This window comes from Dreissena polymorpha, chromosome 4, assembly GCF_020536995.1.
Source record: "Dreissena polymorpha isolate Duluth1 chromosome 4, UMN_Dpol_1.0, whole genome shotgun sequence".
NCBI lineage: Eukaryota > Metazoa > Mollusca > Bivalvia > Myida > Dreissenidae > Dreissena > Dreissena polymorpha.
In genome coordinates this window covers 22,199,832-22,220,808 of record NC_068358.1, presented here as the reverse complement: position 1 = coordinate 22,220,808, position 20,977 = coordinate 22,199,832, and the positions used below count along the sequence as shown (strand labels likewise).

General features: G+C 36.7%; 1 protein-coding gene across 1 annotated transcript in view; it reads right to left on the bottom strand.

Moving 5' to 3' along the window:
* LOC127877755 (proteasome adapter and scaffold protein ECM29-like) overlaps positions 1-20,977 on the bottom strand; it is a 97,114-nt gene that overhangs the window by 27,552 nt on the left and 48,585 nt on the right. Inside the window, exons 21-31 of the mRNA XM_052423963.1 lie at positions 20,097-20,238; positions 18,415-18,611; positions 12,089-12,190; positions 10,502-10,615; positions 9,614-9,821; positions 8,941-9,124; positions 7,996-8,113; positions 7,334-7,504; positions 6,711-6,790; positions 4,076-4,229; positions 958-1,079 (exon numbers count right to left, since the gene is read on the bottom strand). Coding sequence (XP_052279923.1) covers positions 958-1,079; positions 4,076-4,229; positions 6,711-6,790; positions 7,334-7,504; positions 7,996-8,113; positions 8,941-9,124; positions 9,614-9,821; positions 10,502-10,615; positions 12,089-12,190; positions 18,415-18,611; positions 20,097-20,238 — 1,592 coding nt within the window. The remainder of the gene's footprint in view (positions 1-957; positions 1,080-4,075; positions 4,230-6,710; positions 6,791-7,333; positions 7,505-7,995; positions 8,114-8,940; positions 9,125-9,613; positions 9,822-10,501; positions 10,616-12,088; positions 12,191-18,414; positions 18,612-20,096; positions 20,239-20,977) is intronic.

Genomic DNA, 20,977 nt, shown 5'->3' with positions numbered 1-20,977 from the left:
TACAACATTAACACAGCAAGAACACAAAAGCGTGTTTGTTAATATTTGTTAATGTTTTCACCATATCATATTTTACTTTAAAAAACATCCTGAATTAAATTCATACTCTTAAAGAGATTATGATTAAATCATAATGGTACATGTATAATGAAGAATCTATAGATTATTGCAAGTTTAATATGCATGTGGAAGGATATCAACTAAACGTTGTAAGAAGACATGAAAGCAACACTTTATAATATAAAAATGCTGTCAAACATGAACTTAGCAATTTTTATTCTGTTCTTATAATCATATTTATAATGTTTCCCAATTTCATGGTTTATCACGCTATTTTTCCCAATTTCATGGTTTATCGCGCTAATTTTCCCAATCCAAATGCCACAGGCTGTAACAAAAAAAAGCAAAAAAAATCAATGTCAACCTACATATCATTAAGACAAACATTTTGACAAAGTTACATGAAGATTGGGCAAGAACTGTGACTTCTACAGTGTTTACAAGTTTTTTTTTCTATTGACCTAGTGACCTAGTTTTTGACCCATCATGACCCAGTTACGGACTTGATCGAGGTATCATTGGGACAAATCTTCTGATCAAGTTTCATGAAGATCGCACAAGAAATGTGGCTTCTAGTGTTTACAACCAAATGTGGACGGACGGACGGACGACAGACAAAGACCGATCCCAAAAGCTCTCCTGAGCAATCAGGTGAGCTCAAAAAGGTAGACAATTTCCATAAGAAGAAGTGAAATTGAAGTTTATTTTTAATGAAGCTTAAAAGTAGACGAGTTTTATTAAATATTAAATAATTTATAAATGAAACCCTCAAGGCTTTTGTTGATGCAATGGCTTTAGTTGATGCAATGGTCATAAGTTAAAGTTTGGTCATAAGTTAAAGTTTATAATGGCTCCATTAAATTCTGATTATTAATGACAGTTGTTGCCACTGCTTACCCGAGTGCTCTGACCTCTGTCACGGGACTGGGCAGGGCAGTCTTCAATAGGCATGGCAACACAAGGGACGTGGCTCTCTCTCCTACCTTCCCGTAAGTAACATCACAGATCTTGATGGACGCCTGGAGAAGTACAGATGTATGTGCATACAGCACAAGAAATATGCCAAGTCTATGACAGGAAAACAACATGCTATGTTCAATAAATTCATGTGCCCCCATTGAAGAAGTGTCAGCATAAATTTTATTCTTTGGCCCATTTGAATAAGTCCCAACGTAGGTCAATGTTTAGGTTAAATGTGGTCAGGGGACTTGGATGTGTTGAGTGTTCATTTATGAAATCCTTGCAAGTATGAACGTTTTTGTGGCAAGTGTTATGCACGTCACTTTGCTTTTACTAAGACTTTGGACCTTCTCAATTAGCTTAAGTCCAAAAGTAGATCATAATCTATGTCTAAATTGGGTCTAGTGATGTGCGTGTGTTGATAGTGTTCATAGACATCAGCCATTTAATTATCGCAGCTTTGTATGAACCATTATTTATGTCATACATAACATGTCATTTTGGTTTAACATTGTTTGGACAGAAGAACAAACAAACAAATTAAACAAGACTATTGCCAAGCAATAAATGACCTCTACCTGCTCCACCATTGTTAGAAATTCCACCATTGTCAGATTTAAAAAAATTTGTTTCCAGAGCAACCAGAATTTTTGACGTAGGAACAAAATGAAATGAAGTGCATAATGTCCATATTGCCATCTATCTATGTTTCAAGTTTTATGAAAAATATGAAGAACTTTTAAAGTTATCGCAGGATCCAGAAAACCATCATTTTCAGCAGTATTTTTAGCCTATTTGTTGCCATAGCAACCAGAATTTTTGACGTAGGAACAATATGAAATGACGTGCATAATCTCCATATTGCCATCTATCCATGTTTCAAGTTTCATGAAAGAAGAAGGTCTGTAAGGCCCAAAGTCGCTCACCTGAGATAACAAGATATTATTCGTACAAATCTTCTAAGTTTTATAAAGATCAGAAAATAAATGTTGCCTCTAGAGTGTTAACAAGGTTTTACTATAGCCAATAAGGAAAAATGCCCTGCCCCCTGGCAGCCATGTTTTTCAACCAATCGGCATCATTTTTGAACTCGTCCATGATATTATAGGCATGAATCTTCTGACCAAGTTTCATGAAGATTTGACAATAAATGTGGCCTCTAGAGTGTTCACAGATTTTACTATAGCCAAATATAGCCATATAAGGAAAAATGCCCCGTCCGTTGGCAGCCATGTTTTTCAAGCAAAGATTACGATTTTCAAACTCATTCAAGATATCATTGGGACAATTCTTCTGACCAAGTTTCATGAAGATTGGAAAATAAATGTGGCCTCTAGAGTGTTATCAAGGTTTTACTATAGACATATAAGGAAAAATGCCCCGCCCCCTGGTGGTCATGTTTTTCAACCAGCCGGCATCATTTTCGAACTCGTCCAAGATATTATCGGGATGAATCTTCTGACCAAGTTTCATAAAGATTGGACAATAAATGTGGCCTCGAGTGTTAACAAGATTTAACTATAGCCATATCTAGCCATATAAGGAAAAATGCCCCGTCCCTGGGCAGTTATGTTTTTCAAGCAAAGGTTACAATTTTCAAACTGATCCAAGATATCATTGGGACAAATCTTCTGACCAAGTTTCATGAAGATCGGAAAATAAATGTGGCCTCTAGACTGTTAACAAGGTTTTACTATAGCCATATAAGGAAAAATGCCCCGCCCCCTAGCGGCCATGTTTTTCAACCTACCAGCATCATTTTCGAACTCGTCCAAGATATTATTAGAATAAATCTTCTGACCAAGTTTTATGAAGATCAAACAATAAATGTGGCCTCTAGAGTGTTCACAGATTTTACTATAGCCATATAAGAAAAAATGCCCCGCCCCTTGGCAGCCATTTTTTCAAGCAAACGTAACCATTTTCGAACTCATCCAAGATATCATTGAGACCAATCTTCTGACCAAATTTCATGAAGATCGGACAATAAATGTGGCCTCTGGAGTGTTCACAAGGCGAATGTTGACGACGCACGACGCACAACGGACAAAAGGCGATCACAAAAAATATGAAGAACTTTTAAAGTTATCGCAGGATCAAGAAAAGTGTGACTGACTGACAGACTGACTGACAGACAGACAGAGTGCAAACCAGAAGTCTTCTCCGGTGAAACCGACAGGGGACAAAACAAATTGTGAAGGCAAATGGCATGAAAATATCCTTTTTACCCTCAGATAATGAAAACTTAAATCTACAGATAAACAAGGGACAAAATTGTCACAAAACCAGGTTTTCATTGTGAAAAAAAATCTGATAAAGGGAGAAAACTCAAACTGAACTTTTGAAATGAACAAACAAAATTAACCCCCTTTGTAATTTTTATTTTTATTTTTTAAATCTTTTTTTAGTCGTGGCGACCTTGACATTGGAGATATTGACGTGATTCTTTTGTGCGACACACCGTCCCATGATGGTGAACAGATGTGCCAAATGATTTTAAAATCTCACAATGAATGACATAGTTATGGCCAGGACAAGCTCATTTATGGCCATTTTTGACCTTTGAACTCAAAGTGTGACCTTGACCTTGGAGATATCGACATAATTATTTTGCGCGACACACCGTCCAATGATGGTGAACAAATGTGCCAAATGATTTTAAAATCTGACAATGAACGACATAGTTATGGCCCGGACAAGCTTGTTCCGCCCGCCAGCCAACCAGCCAGCCCGCCCGCATTCGCCAATCTAATAACCAGTTTTTTCCTTCGGAAAACCTGGTTAAAAACCCACCTCTTTCCTCTCTTTTACAAATGCAAGGATCTGAAAGTTTTATTTATTAAACATTTCATTTGTTTCACTACTTGCTTCCACTATTATCAAAAGAAGAAACCTGGCCATGCTATGAAACCAAGTTTTCAATGTTGTACCAATTTTACTTACTGCAATTTTATTAACCACCTGTTTGACTCCACCACTGCCCATCTGCCATTGCCACATCTTATAAGTAGGATAATAAACTTTGTTGAACTCCAGTCACATTGAAGTATCTCACCTTACTCAGTGTAGTACAGGCCATCTCAGCTGCCTTGCGTACACTTTCCTTGATATCGTCCAGCACTCTCAGACACGACTCCCAGAGCTGTGGTAGTGCCTCTACCACGTCATCAAGGGCTCGACCCCGCAGAAGGTCATGTACAGCCAAACAACTGCAGCAGTGGGTATAGTAATGAACAAGAGATGTGTTTGTCAGAAACACAATGCCCCCTACTGCGCTGCTTTGACTTTTTTTAAATCATTTGACAGGTACAGATAATTATCTCCCTTTAAAACTTATTACTTCCCTTGGATTTATTTTTACCTTTGACCTTGAAGGATGACCTTGACCATTCACCACTCAAAACGTGCAGCTGCATGAGATACACATGCATGCCAAATATCAAGTTGCTATCTGAAGCCACATAGAAGTTATGAGCATTTTTCAAAACCTAAACGCAAAGTTAGACGGACAGACAGACGGACAGAAAGACAGACGACAGTCCGATCACTAAATGTGCTCCTTTAGGGGTGAACAAATATCTGTCTTATAGTAATATGTGCTCAAACCTTTAAATAATGTTATAATTTAAAAACCAACAAGACATGTGTCCATAGGGCAGCAGGTCATGTACAGCCAAACATGATTAACTTTAGAAAGAATAATAATGTTATGATTGAAATAAGAACAAGGGACAAAAATGTCACAAAACTAGGTTTTCAATTAGAAAAAAAAGCGTCTGATAATGGGAGAAAATTTAAAATGTGTATTGTTACCCCCCTTGTGTAAGATTCAATCTATTTTTATTTGTGGCGAACTTGATTTCAATTTGAAACAAGGGACAAAATTGTCACAAAACCAGGTTTTCATTGTGAAAAAAAAATCTGATAAAGGGAGAAAACTCAAACTGAACTTTTAAAATGAACAAACAAAATTAACCCCCTTTGTAAGTTTGTTTTAAAAAAAATGTATTTTTAGTCATGGCGACCTTGACATTGGAGATATTGACGTGATTCTTTCGTGCGACACACCGTCCCATGATGGTGAACAAATGTGCCAAATGATTTTAAAATCTCACAATGAATGACATAGTTATGGCCAGGACAAGCTCATTTATGGCCATTTTTGACCTTTGAACTCAAAGTGTGACCTTGACCTTGGAGATATCGACGTAATTATTTCGCGCGACACACCGTCCAATGATGGTGAACAAATGTGCCAAATGATTTTAAAATCTGACAATGAACGACATAGTTATGGCCCGGACAAGCTTGTTCCGCCCGCCCGCCAGCCAGCCAGCCAGCCAGCCCGCCCGCCCGCATTCGCCAATCTAATAACCAGTTTTTTCCTTCGGAAAACCTGGTTAAAAAAGTGTGATAAAAGGAGACCAACTCAAAATGTGCATTGTTACTGATCAGTTACCCCCCTTGTTTCAAAATCGATCTATTTTTAGTCGTGGCAACCTTGGAAATATTGACGTATCTTTTGCGCGACACACCGTCCAATGATAATGAACAAATGTGCCAAATGATTTTAAAATCTCACAATGAATGACAAAGTTATGGCTCGGACAAGCTCATTTATGGCCATTTTTGACCTTTTAACTCAAAGCGTGACCTTGACCTTGGAGATATCAATGTAATTCTTTCGCGCAACACACCGTCTTATGATTGTGAACAAATGTGCCAAATTATTTTAATATCTCACAATGAACGACAAAGTTATGGCCCGGACAAGCTTGTTCCGCCCGCCCGCCAGCCCGCCCAAACGCCCGCCGATATTTGCCAATCTAATAACCAATTTTTTCCTACAGAAAACTTGGTTAAAAATGATTGGACTGATATGTAAGAACTCAGAACAAGCATGCCAATATTATAAGGCATTTTTATAGGATGAGATATATGCCCCCAATGTTTATTCTTGTAAGGGTGGGGGCACTTAATATATGAATTTACAATAAACCGTATACAACAGTGCAGAAAAGTTTATCTTCTAAACAAGTTTAAAGCAGAAATAAAACTTCATGACCTCTTATCTTCAAAAGTTACTTTGACCAACACATAGAAGGTCAAGAATTGTACATGACAAAATGATGCATCCTATGTTTATCATGAGATTAATCATAAAATATGATTTAAGATTTCCCTTAGGAATTAACAGTCACATAACAGAAATAACACTTATCTACCTTTGCCAAAGATTTTTGACATTTAGCTTTCACTAAAGAGCAATAGAATGATATGTTTTGTAATGTAAAATCAACATATTTTGACACATCAAAAAGTAAAAAAATAATAATTCATGAACTTTGACGTTGATCTGTGACCTTGAATATTCATAAATGAGTATAGAAGTTGAATGCTTCACGTTGACTGAATGGAGACCTTGACCTTTGACCACCCTCCCAATCACTCATTGAAACTGTTGGACAGTGCCACTTCTATATGCCATCCTTTGGGTTAATAACAAATCTTGTGTTTGGGATTTTATGATCAAAAGATGAATGACAACAAAGAACCGTTGCTGGTTCAAGAAAAGACATTTAAAAATGCACCACATTTCAACTTATCATATTATACAAATCCAGACAAAAAAGTTTGTATAAGTTTACAGAATGAAATGCCACGGCATATATATCCCATAATTGACATGCCTTGATTCCCTGATACGCCACTGAGCATTGGTGAGGTTGCAAAGTAAGTCTTCCAGTATCTCTTTCAGATAGGTGTCCACCTGGTAACACAGGAACAATACAATTGTAAAGCATACAATAATATCAATTAAAGAAGTTATCAGTCTTAAATACAAACAGATTATACGTCATGAAAACAATGGAACCTTATGGCTCTAAAAAATATCTTATCGAAATAAAAGAGTGCCATGGTCATAAAGGTACGCCAATACAAAATATTTGGTCAGGCAAATATTGGTTTAAGTCTTATTGGATTTCTATGTATTTAGATCTTGAATTGTGATATTGCATTTGAACTTGAGACTTTTTTCTGGTATAAGCTAGGTTGCAATATAATTTTACTTCTTTTATATGCTATTGCGCCTAGTTATGGTCAAGGCACTGTGTTAAACAGAATTGTGACATTGACATTTCATCTTGTTCCTGTAAGGGACTCACCTTGAAAAAAATGCCTGTGAAGTTTTGCAAAGTTATTTTAAACTTTTTTAATAAGACAGGGGTCAATATTTGAAACCCAGACTGTCAGGTGTTCCCATAATAAATTCCAATTTCTAAACAGGTATATATGAAAATGACCTACATACCGTGCTCTTATTATCCTTCACTAGAGAGTTCCAGATGGATGTCATGGCCCTCTGGATCTTGATGTTGGGGTCAAACTGGTAGCGGTACAGGCGGGGAACAATCTGGGGCAGGTACGGGGCCAGCTGCTCCCCAGCCTGGGCCGCTATTGTGCTGAACCCAAAGGCTGCCCCCTGTGATTGAGGGGAAATACAACAGGCTATCATTATGACCATCATCTCATAGTAAACAACAGCATGGGAAAACTGGGTTGAATGCAAGTGGGTGAAAAGTAATTCCAGACCAACCTGTTCAGTTTGCACAGGCTTATCAGGGACGATTATTTCTGCTTAAAGATGATTTTTGCTAAGAAGAGACTATTTTCTAAACAAAAAATACTATAAGAATGAAAAGTGCCATCCCTAATAAGCTTGTGCAGACTGCGCAGGCTAATCTGGAACTACACTTTCTACGCACACATTAAGCCCTGTTTTCCCAGAGCAAGACTCATACCACATTACTTTAAGGAAACTAATCAATTTATCTACTAAGACTACATGTACACAATACAAAATGCACACAAGAAGAATGTGAGAAAATATATATTAATTGATAGCATAATATTTAAGCAATTCCATCAGTCAATACTTGGTAACATAAAAATTGTGTGCAATATGTACCACACCTTTTTGGAATTCCACAGTGCATGATGGTTTGCCAGATGCATGAACTTGTAGATGAGATCTGGTTGGTTTAGGTCATTTGCAATGGAGCATAACTCTTTGTATGTGGAAAGGTTTCCGCTGCAATGAAATACAATATATTTTTATTTCATGATCTTTAAAACGAATACTGGTAGACTGCAGAACCACTAAATCTCAATTGATTTGTGTGTGTGTGTGTAATTTTTAATATATACGTTGTATATTTAAAACGAAAACTGAGAATGAATTGTATGCCCACCCAGTTGGGTCATAGTACACAAATGAAACATTACTTTAAACCAAGGAAAGCTTTAACTTTCAGCGCTTTACATAACTGGTAAAGAAATTGTGTTCATGTTTTTCTTTAAGAATTTGATCAACACAAATAATACAACCCCATGTTATTATTTAAACTGAAATGTTAACCATTAAGTAGTCAACTCATTCCATAACTGAAGAGTCAAACCTGGACCCGTATGCACTTACCAATTCTTAGACTTACATGTAAGTCTCAAATCAAAGAATATTCCTTAAACTGTAGTATTTGTATATTATTATACAGTTCAATATTGCAAGGCATTTAAACAGTTTGATATTGCAAGGCTTTTAGCATCTCTAACTGCACAAATCTTCATTTAAAATAATGTATGACATAAGCTACATTTGTAGTCAGATATATTCAAACCCTGAACATATTTTTCAAGTCTATTCTTTATTCGTAAGTCTAAGAATAGGTTGGTAAATATGAACCATGGTCAGTAACAATTGGCCTTCTAACTCACCCGTACGTTTTTTTCCCATGGTCAGTAACAATTGGCCTTCTAACTCACCTGTCCAGTGTTTTCCCATGGTCAGTAACAATTGGCCTTCTAACTCACCCGTCCAGTGTTTTCCCATGGTCAGTAACAATTGGCCTTCTAACTCACCCGTCCGGTGTTTTCCCAATGCTGTCCTCCTCGAACACCTGTGTGTCAGCTGACACCTTCTGCACCTTGCGTTTCCCCGTCGTCAAGGTGTCCACCAGCTCGCCCACCAGCGCCTCCTTCTGTTCCTTGGAGCACACATCGTACACCAGACCCAGACCCTTCGAGGAAATGTCCTGAGTCAACTCTGAAATGGACACTTCAATGAATGGGAATCCAAATTAAATGAATATTATGGACAATTTTCAGAACATTTTTTATAAACATATGACTGAGTTTTTACAGTAATTTAGTCTGAAACATTAGCCAATTTAACAGTAGCTTGGGAGGAGTAATACAATATACTGGGAGGAGTAATACATTATCTTGGGAGGAGTTATACAATATCTAAGGTGCAGTTATACAATATCTTAGGAGTTATTCAATATTTTGAGTTATACAAAATCTTCGTAGGAGTTATGCAATATCTTTAGGGGATTTATACAATATCTTAGGGGGAGTTATACAATATATTGGGAGGATTTATACACTATATAAGGAGAAGTTATACCATATATTAGAAGCAGTTATACAATATATTGGGAGGAGTTATACAATATCTTAGGAGTTATACAATATCTTAGGAGTTATACAATATCTTAGGAGGAGTTAAACAATATCTTGAGAGGAGCTATACCATCATTCTCAGAGAGAAGTTGCATGAAGGCGCTCTGCAGCACGAGTAGCCTGCCCTGCAGGGCCGGGTGAGCGCTGCAACCCTTCACCAAGGCCAGCAGCCACACGCTGGAAGCCTGACGCACGTGGGGATTCGTGCTCACCACATACTTCGCCAGCAGCTCTGTCACATACCACTCCACCTCGTCACTGTCAGAATCGGCCCTCTCCTGAATATATAAAATAGGAGGGTCTCTCAGAAAACTGAGCTTAATGTTCGTGCGTCACATCATTCCAGATTAGCCTGTGAAGTCTACACTTGCAAATTAGGGACCACACTTTATGTCTAGACTGGATATTTGTTTAACAAGAGATTTTCTGTAAACAAAAAATTCCAAAGAAGCGAAGTGTTGACCCTGACGAGTTTGTGAGGCTAATATGGGCCGATACTTTACTAACATACCTTAAGCCCAGTTTTCACTGAGCGAAGCTCACATATAACTTTTTGTTTGCATCCAGGAAATAAAATAATTTAGTCAATAGTCCCTCATCTATGTAGCCCTATCACTGAAGCAGTCAACAGTCCCTCATCTATGTAGCCCTATCACTGAAGCTATAAGTGTAATGCTACAATATTTAAACATTTGAAGTAAGCAGTCAACTTACTTGTTCCTGTAAAAAAAGTAATGCTTGTAAGTTTTAATTATTTTATAATAAATTTGTTAGCCCGAATTATTCTTTACAGTAATGTCCCATCAATGTAGTGGATATAGTGTCTTACTGAAAGTGGGATGTCCCAGGTTTGCTCTCTACCAAGATATAACTATTTTTTTCAGAGGAATAGACTGGAAGTATTGCTTTAAGCCTGAACATTTTTAATTCAACCAAACTTTAACATTTTTAAACTGACCTTCCATTCTGCCTCGGTCTGCGTCCACATGTCTCTTCCGATTGGAGCACTTGGTCCTTGTGCAGCAAACACCAACGCCTCTCCAAGGCCAATCTGCAGGTCCACCTGACGTGTCTACAACAGTGAAAAGTCAATATCAAAGTTTTCATTTAAACAGACATGACATTTTATGCTTTGTAAGATTTTTACACATTAATGTCCAACCAGGCTTGCATAAAGGGTAGAACGAGATGAATTTTCCCTTATATTTGTAAAAAAATTTCTAAAAGTACAGCCATGGAAGTGAATAAATATTGATGTACCAGTCAGAGGATAGTGTTTTTACTAAATCTATCTTTGTTTCAGAACAAATTGGAAATCAACAACTAATAAACAAGAACTGACTTTAAATTAACCATTCTGCAATAATTGAATTTAATCTAAAATGCATAATTTTTAGTTTCAAATTCAAAGTTAGGTAAATTTGGGTATATTCCAATTAAAGAAAACATGTTGAGCTCCAATTTAGAAGATCAGTATACGTCCAACCTGACTTAACGGTTACCTGAGAACAACATTCACCAATCAGTCTGGATTCACCCCTAAGAAAATTATTTTATATTACACCCTATAATAACAGTCACCTGTCAACAACAGCCAACTATATTTCACTCCCAAAACCTTTTCTAACATGAGGAAAGTGGTCATGAGTAATTCATTTCATGTTGCAAAAAGTAAAAATTTACATCTGCGTTGTTGTTTTGTAACACTGACGTCATAGCGTCTGAAGTTTGTTTGTGTGATGTGATATGTTGCTTTGTGAGTGGGAATGATTAAATATGGTTTGAAGTGTTTTGATTGAGCATAATTGTAAGATAAATTGTGCTTAGATTTTTTCAGTAAAATGCTGTTTGTGTAGAAATTAATTTTAAAGGCTTTTGGATTCTTTGAATTAGAACGATACAGTTATGCAGTACTTTCAGTTTTTAACAACAATTCGCTATTTATGCTTTTTTTCCGACGTGACTTCAATGACGCATGACAACTGTTATTTTAAAATATCTAACATTGAACGTAATACAAACTGTAAGATTTACTGAACATAAGTGTTAAGTGTCATCCCAGATTAGCAGTCTGCACAGGCTAATCAGTGAGGACACTCTACGCACAACACTTTCTGCTTGTATTGTATTTTTGGTTTAAACAGAGTCCATTATTATGGAAAATCCAGTATATGTGGATAGTGTGCTCTCTGATTAGCCTGTTCTGACCCGTTCATAGCTATATATATGGGCAGAATTGTAAGAAAACTTGTTTTTATTGAGGGTATCACTGCAAATCCGGTTGAAATGAGTTGAAAACTCCCGACGTTGCAATGTTTTTCGCCTATAAAATGTATTAATGATCATTTATATATTGTTTTATCGATTCAAAACCAATTTCTGATGTCAACCTTGATAAAAATATATTTCAATGAAAATATGTAAAGTTTATTTCTCGCTATGCCATTTATATGCAAAACAACAATCTATTCCGCGAACTGGGACTTTAAGCACTTTTATTTCGCCTATTTTCCCAGATTTAGGTCTGAATGTAGGCAGTACATACTGTGACAGACTTCATGAGGCCCTCTATGACCATCCTTCTGTAAGGCAACCCTGGGTCTCCAACACACAGCTGTCCTAGACAGAGGGCTGCACGCTCCTTGCTCTGTAAAATACCATTCATTCTGTACAATTAGTAGCATACCATACAAGGGTCTTATTCAGCAAACTATTCTTAAGTATAATAAATATACTCAGACCTAAGAACAATACTCAACAGTCTTAATGTGAACAGGCTATAAATAATGCTTATGGAAACATTAACTGTTCTAAATGAAGAAGAATTGCATAGTTAGAGATATTAAATTCTACGAAATAATGAACTTAAACATACTATAAAAACATTTAAGCTTTTTAAATATTCTGTATTTTTAGATTTAAGTCTAAGAATGAGTTGATAAATAATTACCCTGGGCTATCAATAGAATTTAAACCCCACAGACAGATTTGACATAAACAAGAACATTAACAATTGTTATATTTTACTACTCATAACAATATACTATGACTACAATGTTCTAAGACTACACAGAACTTTGTTTTAAGACTACACAGAACATTTTTTCTAAGACTACACATAACAATGTTCTAAGACTACACAAAACAATGTTCTAAGACAACACAGAACAATATTCAAAGACTACACAAAACAATTTTCTAAGACTACACAGAACAATACTCTCCGACTACACAGAACAATGTTCTTTGACTACACAGTACAATGCTTTAAGACTACACAGAAAAATGTTCTAAGACTACACAGTACTATGTTCTAAGACTACACATAACTATGTTCTAAGACTACACAGAACTATGTTCTAAGAATACACAGAACAATGTTCAAGACTACACAGTCCAATGTTTTATGACTACACAGAATAATTTTTGGTGGACTACACAGAAGAAAGTTCTAAGGCTACACAACAAAATGTTCTCAGAATACAAAGAAAAAAATAATGTTCTACGACTTCACAGAACAATGCTCTACAGGGGTGTCAATTGTCCCAAATTTGAAATCCGGAAAATAAAGCCGTAGGATAAAGGGAAGAGAGGGCACAACACCCCGAGCCCTAGCTTATTGTTCTTTTTTATAGTCTTTCTAGTTGCAATTTCTGGTGAGTACAATGCGAAATATTATAAACCAAACCATCCGTAACACCACAGGTGTATTTGTCATTCTAAACAAATGATATTAAGAACTTCGAAATTAAATTAAAATCGACAAACCAGCGTATCTGAAAACGACTGTCCGAAAACATGTCGCAAAACATCATTTGCAAATGAAATAAAATATGCATATCGCTTGACTGCAGAAAATGAAAACCAGTAACCAGTAACCTAGCAAATACGCAGTCAATATATGATTTGATTAACATATTGTTTTAAAATATGATATTGCAGTGCTTTACTTAGCCAGTTACTGCTCATGTCAGTGCCAGCGCTTACCGAAATAAATAAATAAAATCGGTACCAAGCGCAAATGTCCGGAATGCCTACGATGCTATAACAATATTTGTTCTGAAATGATCCCGCACTAAAAGAATTTTGTTCCTACCCCCACCCGCCTTAAACAAACTCATCGGATTTACATTCACCTCAAAATCAACCCTGGACGGCTCAAATCCGGATTTCCGGAATAATCCGGAAAATTGACACCCCTGGCTCTAATACTACACAGAACTATGTTCTAAGACTACACAGTACAATGTTGGATGACTACACAGAACAATGTTTTAAGACTACAAATAACAATGCTCTTAGAATACACAGAACACTGTTCTAAGACTTCACAGAACTATATTCTAAGACTACAAAGAACTATGTTCTAAGAATACATATAACAATGATCTAGGACAACAACGAACAATGTTCTAAGACTTCACAGAACAAAGTTCTATGACTTAACAGATCAATGTTTGACATCTACACACAACAATGTCCCAACAGTACAAACAACAATATTCCAAGATTACAGAGTCCAATGATCTAAGACAACACAAAACAAAGTTCTAAGACTACACAGAACAAAGTTTTAAGACTTAACAAACCAATGTTTGACAACTACACACAACAATGTTCCAACACTACAAAGAACAATGTTCTAACACTACAGAGTCCAATGATCTAACACTACACAGAACAATACGCTAAGACTACACAAAACAAAGGCCTAAAACTAAATCAAGAGGGCCAAGATGGCCCTAGTTCGCTCACCTTGTTCATTGCTTACCGGTAGTTGAAAATTCAGTACTCTAGAGCATATTAGATTGGTTCTCTTCTGTTTACTTTTGCAGTGTAAGCATATGATTAATTCTGATAGAGCATATGATGAATAATTTAGTACTGTCCATTTGCATGGGATTTTTGCAAACATTTGCAAGTAATGCTAATTCTACATGTGTTTACAAGGTTTTTGTAAGATTTGGACCTAGAAATGTGGCCTCTAGAGTGTTTACAAGGTTTCTCTAAAGCTAAATAAGGCATACTGCCCCGCCAACTGGCGGCCATGTTTTTCAACGGACCGGAACCACTTTTGAACTCATCCAACATATCATCAAGACAAACATTTTGACAAAGTTACCTGAAGATTGGGCATGAAATGTGACTTCTACGGCGTTTCCAAGGTTCTTCTTTTTTTTTACCTAGTCATCTAGTTTTTGACCTAGCATGATCCAGTTTCGAACTCGATCGAGGTATCATTGAAACAAATCTTCTGACCAAGTTTCATGAAGATTGGACGAGAAATGTGGCCTCTAGAGTGTTTACAATGTTTCTCTAGCCAAATAAGGAAAACTGCCCCGCCCACTGGTAGCCATGTTTTTCAACATACTGGAACCACTTTTAAACTCAATTAACATATCATTAAGACAAACATTTAAACAAAGTTACATGAAGATTGGGCACAAAATGTGACTTCTTCAGTGTTTACAAGGTTTTTCTTTTCTTTGACCTAGTGACCTAGTTTTTGACCCAGCATGACCCAGTTTCAAACTCGATCGAGGTATCATTGGGACAAATCTTCTGACCAAGTTTCATGAAGATCGGACAAGAAATGTGGCCTCTAGAGTGTTTACAAGGTTTCTCGATTGCCAAAGAAGGAAAACTGCCCAGCCCACTGGCGGCAATGTTTTTCAAACGACCGGAACCACTTTTAAACTCCACCAATATATCATTAAGACAAACATTTTGACAAAGTTACATGAAATTTGGGCATGAAATGTGACTTCTACAGTGTTTACAAGGTTTTTCTTTTTTGTTACCTAGTCACCTAGTTCTTGACCTAGCATGATCCAGTTTCGAACTCGATCGAGGTATCATTGAAACAAATCTTCTGATCAAGTTTCATGAAGATCGGACAAGAAATGTGGCCTCTAGAGTGTTTACAATGTTTCTCTATAGCCAAATAAGGAAAACTGCCCCGCCCACTGGAAGCCATGTTTTTCAACGGACCGGAACCACTTTTAAACTCAACTAACATATCATTAAGAAAAACATTTTAACAAAGTTACATGAAGATTGGGCATAAAATGTGACTTCTTCAGTGTTTACAAGGTTTTTCTTTTTTTTGACCCAGTGACCTAGTTTTTGACCCAGCATGACCCAGTTTCCAACTTGATCGAGGTATCTTTGGGACAAATCTTCTGTCCAAGTTTCATGAAGATCGGACAAGAAATGTGGCCTCTAGAGTGTTAACAAGGTTTCTCGATTGCCAAAGAAGGAAAACTGCCCAGCCCACTGGCGGCAATGTTTTTCAAACGACCGGAACCACTTTTAAACTCCACCAATATATCATTAAGACAAACATTTTGACAAAGTTACATGAAATTTGGGCATGAAATGTGACTTCTACAGTGTTTACAAGGTTTTTCTTTTTTGTTACCTAGTCACCTAGTTTTTGACCTAGCATGATCCAGTTTCGAACTCGATCGAGGTATCATTGAAACAAATCTTCTGACCAAGTTTCATGAAGATCGGACAAGAAATGTGGCCTCTAGAGTGTTTACAATGTTTCTCTATAGCCAAATAAGGAAAACTGCCCCGCCCACTGGAAGCCATGTTTTTAAACGGACCGGAACCACTTTTAAACTCAACTAACATATCATTAAGAAAAACATTTTAACAAAGTTACATGAAGATTGGGCATAAAATGTGACTTCTTCAGTGTTTACAAGGTTTTTCTTTTTTTTGACCCAGTGACCTAGTTTTTGACCCAGCATGACCCAGTTTCCAACTTGATCGAGGTATCATTGGGACAAATCTTCTGTCCAAGTTTCATGAAGATCGGACAAGAAATGTGGTATCTAGAGTGTTTACAAGGTTTCTCTATAGCCAAAGAAGGAAAACTGCCCAGCGCACTGGCGGCCATGATTTTCAACGGACCGGAACCACTTTTGAACTCAACCAACATATCATTAAGACAAACATTTTGACAAAGTTACATGAAATTTGGGCATGAAATGTGACTTCTACAGTGTTTACAAGGTTTTTCTTTTTTGTTACCTAGTCACCTAGTTTTTGACCTAGCATGATCCAGTTTCGAACTCGATCGAGGTATCATTGAAACAAATCTTCTGACCAAGTTTCATGAAGATCGGACAAGAAATGTGGCCTCTAGAGTGTTTACAATGTTTCTCTATAGCCAAATAAGGAAAACTGCCCCGCCCACTGGAAGCCATGTTTTTCAACGGACTGGAACCACTTTTAAACTCAACTAACATATCATTAAGAAAAACATTTTATCAAAGTTACATGAAGATTGGGCATAAAATGTGACTTCTTCAGTGTTTACAAGGTTTTTCTTTTTTTTTGACCCAGTGACCTAGTTTTTGACCCTGCATGACCCAGTTTCCAACTTGATCGAGGTATCATTGGGACAAATCTTCTGTCCAAGTTTCATGAAGATCGGACAAGAAATGTGGTATCTAGAGTGTTTACAAGGTTTCTCTATAGCCAAAGAAGGAAAACTGCCCAGCCCACTGGCGGCCATGATTTTCAACGGACCGGAACCACTTTTGAACTCAACCAACATATCATTAAGACAAACATTTTGACAAAGTTACATGAAGATTGGGCATGAAATGTAACTTGTACAGTGTATACAAGGTTTTTCTTTCTTTTGACCTAGTTTTTGACCCAGCATGACCCAGTTTCCAACTCCATCGAGGTATCATTGGGACAAATCTTCTGACCAAGTTTCATGAAGTTCGGACAGGAAATGTGGCCTCTAGAGTGTTTACAAACCAAATGTGGACGACAGACGGATGACAGACAAAGACCAATCACAAAAGCTCACCTGAGCAATCAGGTGAGCTAAAGAGCAATGTTCTAACACCACAGACAGAAATGATCTAAGACTACACAAAACAATAAATAATAACCTAAGTCTACTCAGAACAATGTTCTATGACTTCACAGACCAATGTTTACAGAACAATTTTCTAAGACTTCATAGAACAATGTTCTAAGACTACACAGAACATTTTACTAAGACTACACAGAACAATGTTCTAAGACTACACATAACTATGTTCTAACACTACATAGAACAACGTTCTAAGGCTACACAGAACTATGTTCAAAGACTACCCAAAGCAACGTTTTAAGAATACACAGAACAATGTTTTAAGAATACACAGAACAATCTTCTAAGACAACACAGTACAATCTTCTCAGACTACATAGTACAATGCTATAAGACTACAAAGAACAATGTTCTAAGACTACACAGAACTATGTTCTAAGACTACACAGAACTATGTTCTAAGAATACACATTACAATGCTATAAGAATAAAAAGAACAATTTTCTAAGACTACACAGAACAATTTTCTAAGAATACACAGAACTATGTTCTACACACAACAGTAATCTAAGACCAATAATCTAAGACAAAAGGAATGAAATATTTCAGCAGAATACCTTGCTAATTCATATAAAACCAACTCATGATTATGTAGATTTCTTTCGTATTACAGATGTCTACAGATGCTGAACAACATATGATTCATTCAATAATGTGATTCATATACAAGACCTTTTTACAAACCTTTTTTGTTTGATATTTAACTTCCAAAAGTGGAAACAACCTTCAAACATAGGAACTTATTCTTGCATGTAGCATGAAATTCTTTGACCGCCAGTGGTACTTATACTTTCATAAATTTAACCAAGTTAAATATTTTCAACCACTGTTTCCAGGACTGTTTTTTAAACAGATTTTTAGACAATATGCATGATTGTTTTCCATACTAAAGCTAAATAAGCATGCCCTGCACAATGCCAGCTCCACATTCCTTGTTCTATTTCCAATACCCAGTGTACCCACGATACCTTAACATTCTCCTTTCCAGACTTGACGATGGCCAGAAGATTGTTGATGACAGACAGTTTGGTGATCTCCTCTGTTGAGGCGTCCCCTCCCCCAAGGGGAAGAGTCAGGGGGGCATTACGACCTATTTCCCCCAGGGACTGACACGCCCCTGACACTAGCAGGGGGCTAGACTCATCAGCTCCTTTGATCATACAAGCTGTAAAGAAAGACTTTTATGCAATAGGTCACATGTTCAAGATAGTAATCACAGACTTAGATGTTATAACTCACATGAACAAGATACTTGTAAACTCATTAGAATTAACAAGCAAATCCGTTGAATTGATATCCCCCGCCAATATGCTTCTGGACACAGAAGTATTACATTTGACACTCAAAAAAGCATTTTTTCGAGATACAATGGGCCATAACTCCGTTATTAACAGATGGTGTACAATGCCATTTGGGGTGCATCATCCTCGTATCCATATATATACTCATACCAAGTTTCAATGAAATCCACCAAAGCAATTCTAAAATATGGCTCCGGACACACAAAAAAAACATTTTTTAAGATACAAAGGGCCATAACTCTGTTATTAACTGATGGTGTACAATGCCTTTTGGCGTGCATCATCCTCTTATCCATATACATACTCATACCAAGTTTCAATGAAATCCGCCAAAGCACTTCCAAGATATGGCTCCAAATGGACGGAAAGACGAATGGAAAGACGGAAGGACAACGCCAAAACAATATCCCTCCGCCTATGGCAGGGGATAATTAATTAAAGGCTAAGTTATGTTCCTGTATTTATATATGGTCGAGCAAGTCTGTGCATGTGTTTTTCAAGCTAAACAATACCATTACAGTATTTTCTATGCAATATACTTTCATCAATTTTACATAGTAAAGTTTGCCGCTCAATATCTTTTATTAACACTATTATGTGGTGTAATAGATGTGGTGTCTACCTAGCAAACGGAAAGTTATGATATCGAACCCTAATGTTGAAGCGGTCTTTAGATCTACCTGAAAGACACCAAGGACTGGTTCTACCCAGGAACAGACTCAAGAGGGTTTCAATAAGCCCTCGGTTTTCTCGTAGTTAAATAAAAATAACTAGGTTTAAACTAAAGTCATTAAGGCAGGTAATCGCATGCCCTTAGACAATTATTGTAGTATATTATTATAAAGACCGAAAAACTTCAAAGGTTGCACCAGGATGAAAGAAATGATTGAGTTTTTGAAGGTCAAAGTTTCCATACGGACATTTACTAAAACCTTTACTTTTAGAGAATTTATTTATAATATTCAAGGTATTTACTCAAGAAATTGCAATTAATAAATACTTACATAATAAATTCCATTTTTGCAATTGCTTTTCAAATTCTTCTCAAATTTATATGTTTTGAGAACAAATCCTCATAATCCATTCACAGCTTTTAAAAGGTGCAAACAATGTGCCCCCCAGGTCAAGCAGACCATCCCATAGGTTTGATAAATTTCCTTGAGCTATGGAGGTACATTTGGATATTATAATAGGGGCCGAGAAATGTGCTTGAGTTTTCAAGTTATTGATGCTCATGTTACAGGTGATTTTTTTCATATTGAAGTATTTTCAACTTTTCCAAGACTTTGAGATTTGTTCCAGTTACTGTAGGTATTCCAGGTATCGATACACCAGTTAAAGAAGCATACCAATGTCCCTAACAGCCTTCTCCATGATGGTGAGTATCTTGGGGCTTACGGCCCTGCTTCCGTCTCCCTGTCTAGTCCTCCTCAGTAACTGCCCAACCATGTAGCCAAGGGTCAGCATGGCACCATGCTGGGTCTCCAGAACCTGAATATAGTTTATGATATACACATTAACCCTTTGCTTCTCAGAAACTCCCGATGTGTTTGTAGAGCCTTAGAAAATCAAAATAAATTAAAGAACTTTCTAACTAAATTCAAGTTTTACAGGCTTCATTTCCAACCCTAAAATAATGATTAGTAGATAACAGCAACAAAAACTGAACAGACTGCCAGTAAGTCACAAGCTGTTCTGGTTTTATGCTTGTTGCATATAGCCATTTTCACTTTACTTCTTAGCGGGAAAGCGTTAATTAACACAATTTATCATTATTTAATAACATAACATAATTTAAATTATTGTGCAATCCTTAGCAGAAACTGCATGTAAGCTTACTACAGAAACAATATAAGTACTATAGGTCCAAATCAACTTAGACATTCATTATAAACAGTTTATCTTCTTGGAATAATTAACAGTGACCATGACCAAAATGCAATCTGAAGTTAGTTTTGTGTGCAGCTACCAATTCATAAAATTGTAGCACAATACATCTATGAAAACATTGAGCAGAATACATTTTTGTATTTTTAAAAACAGTGACATTGACCTGATTATCCCACAATACAATACAAAGCTAGGTCCCCATGCAAGCTGATTATCCCACAATACAATACAAAGCTAGGTCCCCATGCAAGCTGATTATCCCACAATACAATACAAAGCTAGGTCCCCATGCAAGCTGATTATCCCACAATACAATACAAAGCTAGGTCCCCATGCAAGC